This window comes from Populus alba, chromosome 17 (assembly GCF_005239225.2).
Source record: "Populus alba chromosome 17, ASM523922v2, whole genome shotgun sequence".
NCBI classification, from domain to species: Eukaryota; Viridiplantae; Streptophyta; class Magnoliopsida; order Malpighiales; family Salicaceae; genus Populus; species Populus alba.
The window spans coordinates 4,528,808-4,531,456 of record NC_133300.1 but is presented as its reverse complement, the minus strand read 5'-3'; the positions used below and the strand labels follow the sequence as shown (position 1 = coordinate 4,531,456).

Genomic DNA, 2,649 nt, shown 5'->3' with positions numbered 1-2,649 from the left:
AATAAATAATTTATTTTTTTATTATTTAAAAAAAAATATTATTTACGATGTTACCAACAACACAACTCTATCTTTATATTCTAGACAGTTGAAAAAGAATTACTACAAATGCCACTATTACTGATGAGGTTACTGACGATACTAGATCGTCGGTATATTACAGAGAGTTGGAAAAAAATTACTGCAAATACCACTGCTACTATTAACTCACATACAAAATTATAGATGGTATTTTGTTGGTGATATATTATATTTACTGATACTAACAGACAAATAAAAACACCGGTGTAAAATTTTTTTGGCACGCCTTATCTATTTGTAAATCCATCAATATATTTATTATCGATAGACTCATCAACAATTTATAAATTATTGATGAGAGTTTTTGATGGATTGTTTTTGTTTGTGAGTCTGTTAGTAATATATATACTGATAGATTACTAGTGTAAATACCGATATAAATTTCTGATAATAAATCTGTTAAATATGATAGTGGCTTAAGGTGCATGGGATGTAACCTTTTGAGTTTGATTTGATATAACTGGATCTGATTGGATCCCTTGTATATTATCTGGCATCAATTCAAGTCGGTTGTCATATAATCAGTTTTTTTTTTTTTTTTTGGTTAGAACTACCGGTTTTTTTAGGCTAATTTTTAGGTCATTATTAAAGTTTTCTCAAGTCATTGCCATTGACACCATTTTTCTCCTTTTGGACGGTGCATAATTTCTATTGGTTTCATTATCAATTGTGCTTGCGTTTTCATCTTTGAGTATTTTGCTATATCTACCTTTTAGTCCCTTTGCTCTATATAAGGAAGCAGCATTGGAGGCTGTTTTTCAGAGAATTAGCTCTCTAAAACGAAAGGGAAACTACTTCATTGTATACTTCGAAGATGGTGCCGCATGGGTTCAGGTTCAATCCCACAGATGAAGAGCTCGTCCAATTCCTAGACAGAAAAGCTTCTGGCCAAGAAATGCCACTTCATTTCATTCTCGAAACAAATGTTTACGAGCGTGAACCACAGGATCTTGAATGTGCGTAATATGCACTATGTATTTCTTTGTTCTACTGCATGTAGGGCTCGTGATTTCTCTTCCCTTTTCTCTGTAATAATGGTATAGCGGAAATGAATTTTTCAAGCTTTTTTGCACGTATACTATATATTTTCTAGGGTTGAAGTTTAGAGGGATAATATCATATTCCATGATCTTGTCCATCCATTGAAATTTACAGTATCAATGTTGAGTTTATGGTATTTTCTACCTTACTATGATATCTGACAGCTTAAGTCAGATCTCTATAACAAAATTGTTACATGCAGGGAATCAAACCGCTCCTTTAAGCAATGGTGAGAGATACTACTATTGTACGAGGGAGACAAACTATTCGAGGGAAGTACTCGGTCGAGGATGGTGGAAAGCTACGAGCCATGTCAAGAAAATACATGCTAATAACGATGATCAACTTCTTGTTGGGAACAAGAGGCCTTTAACATTCCATAGGTTCAAGGACAATGAAAGAAATCGCAATAATGCCGTCAAGACTAACTGGATTATGCATGAATACAGCCTTGAATCAAGAACCACGGTACTGGTTTTAATATTTTTGCGTGCTCAGTTCTAAGTTAATTAGTCTTAATTAATTATATGCATCTTCTTATGTTTGTTTCATTTGTACTACTTCCATTTTGTTAGGACTGGAGGCTTTGCAAGATTAAGCACAAGGGGAAACCAAGCGTGCAAGAAGAGATGGAGAGTATGAGGAAACAATATTCATCGAGGAATGATTTCGAAGCCGGAAGTTCGACCATTTTTGTCGATGGGCAACAGCAGCAGGAACAGACCTCATCACGGCCAACAAATTATGAAGGATATGATCATGAATCCTATTATCAATGGAACAATATGCAGCAGTCACCACCGTCTCCATATGATCCTTATCTACCGGCGCCACCGAGTACTAATAGTGGTCACTATTATGTGGAGCAGCAAGAGAAGTTAGAGTCCAGTGATGAGCACCCATTTCCTAGTCTTTGGTCTTGGACGAACTAGGATTTTGTTGCATCTAAATCCAGGTTGCTATGAATGTAAGAAAAAATTGCTTGTGCATGTTTTGGTATAGGGAAGGATGTCTCGTTGCCTTTCTGTTACTGTAGTCATTATTGCTATGTTAGAAATAAATACGATTGTTCAGTACTTGTTTATCCCCTCATTTACGACGTTGTTCTTCTTTCTTGGTGCTAAAAATTGTAGCTATACCGATTAGCTATCCTGCATCCATACTAAAATACATTGATGCTACTATTTTTGGTAAAATTGGGGAATATCCATTGTAGCCAAGTTCGGATATATATCAACAGAAACTAAATACACATTTGTTCAAACAAGAATCAACATCTATTCATTTTTTTATTTGATATTTTTTTTAAAACCTGCAACAATAATGATGGATATTATACAAGAAAAATACACAAATTCAATGTTGTTCTGCAATATTGCATCTATATTCACAAGAATCATGAATTTTATTTCATTACATGTCAAATTAGAGTTAAATAATGTGTATTTATAATAAACCCCCGGTCATTCTAGGGATATCAGTAATTTTTAATAATATCTATTTATCATACCACGGGGGTGTTGGCCC

At 34.3% G+C, this 2,649-nt stretch overlaps 1 protein-coding gene across 1 annotated transcript; it reads left to right on the top strand.

Moving 5' to 3' along the window:
- The first annotated feature begins 895 nt into the window (after positions 1-895).
- Positions 896-2,063, top strand: LOC118038586 (NAC domain-containing protein 72-like). Its single transcript, XM_073405518.1, has 3 exons — positions 896-1,041; positions 1,287-1,590; positions 1,698-2,063. Exons 1-3 carry the CDS (start codon positions 896-898, stop codon positions 2,052-2,054), a joined length of 807 nt encoding a protein of 268 aa, XP_073261619.1. The 3' UTR covers positions 2,055-2,063.
- The last annotated feature ends 586 nt before the right edge of the window (positions 2,064-2,649 follow it).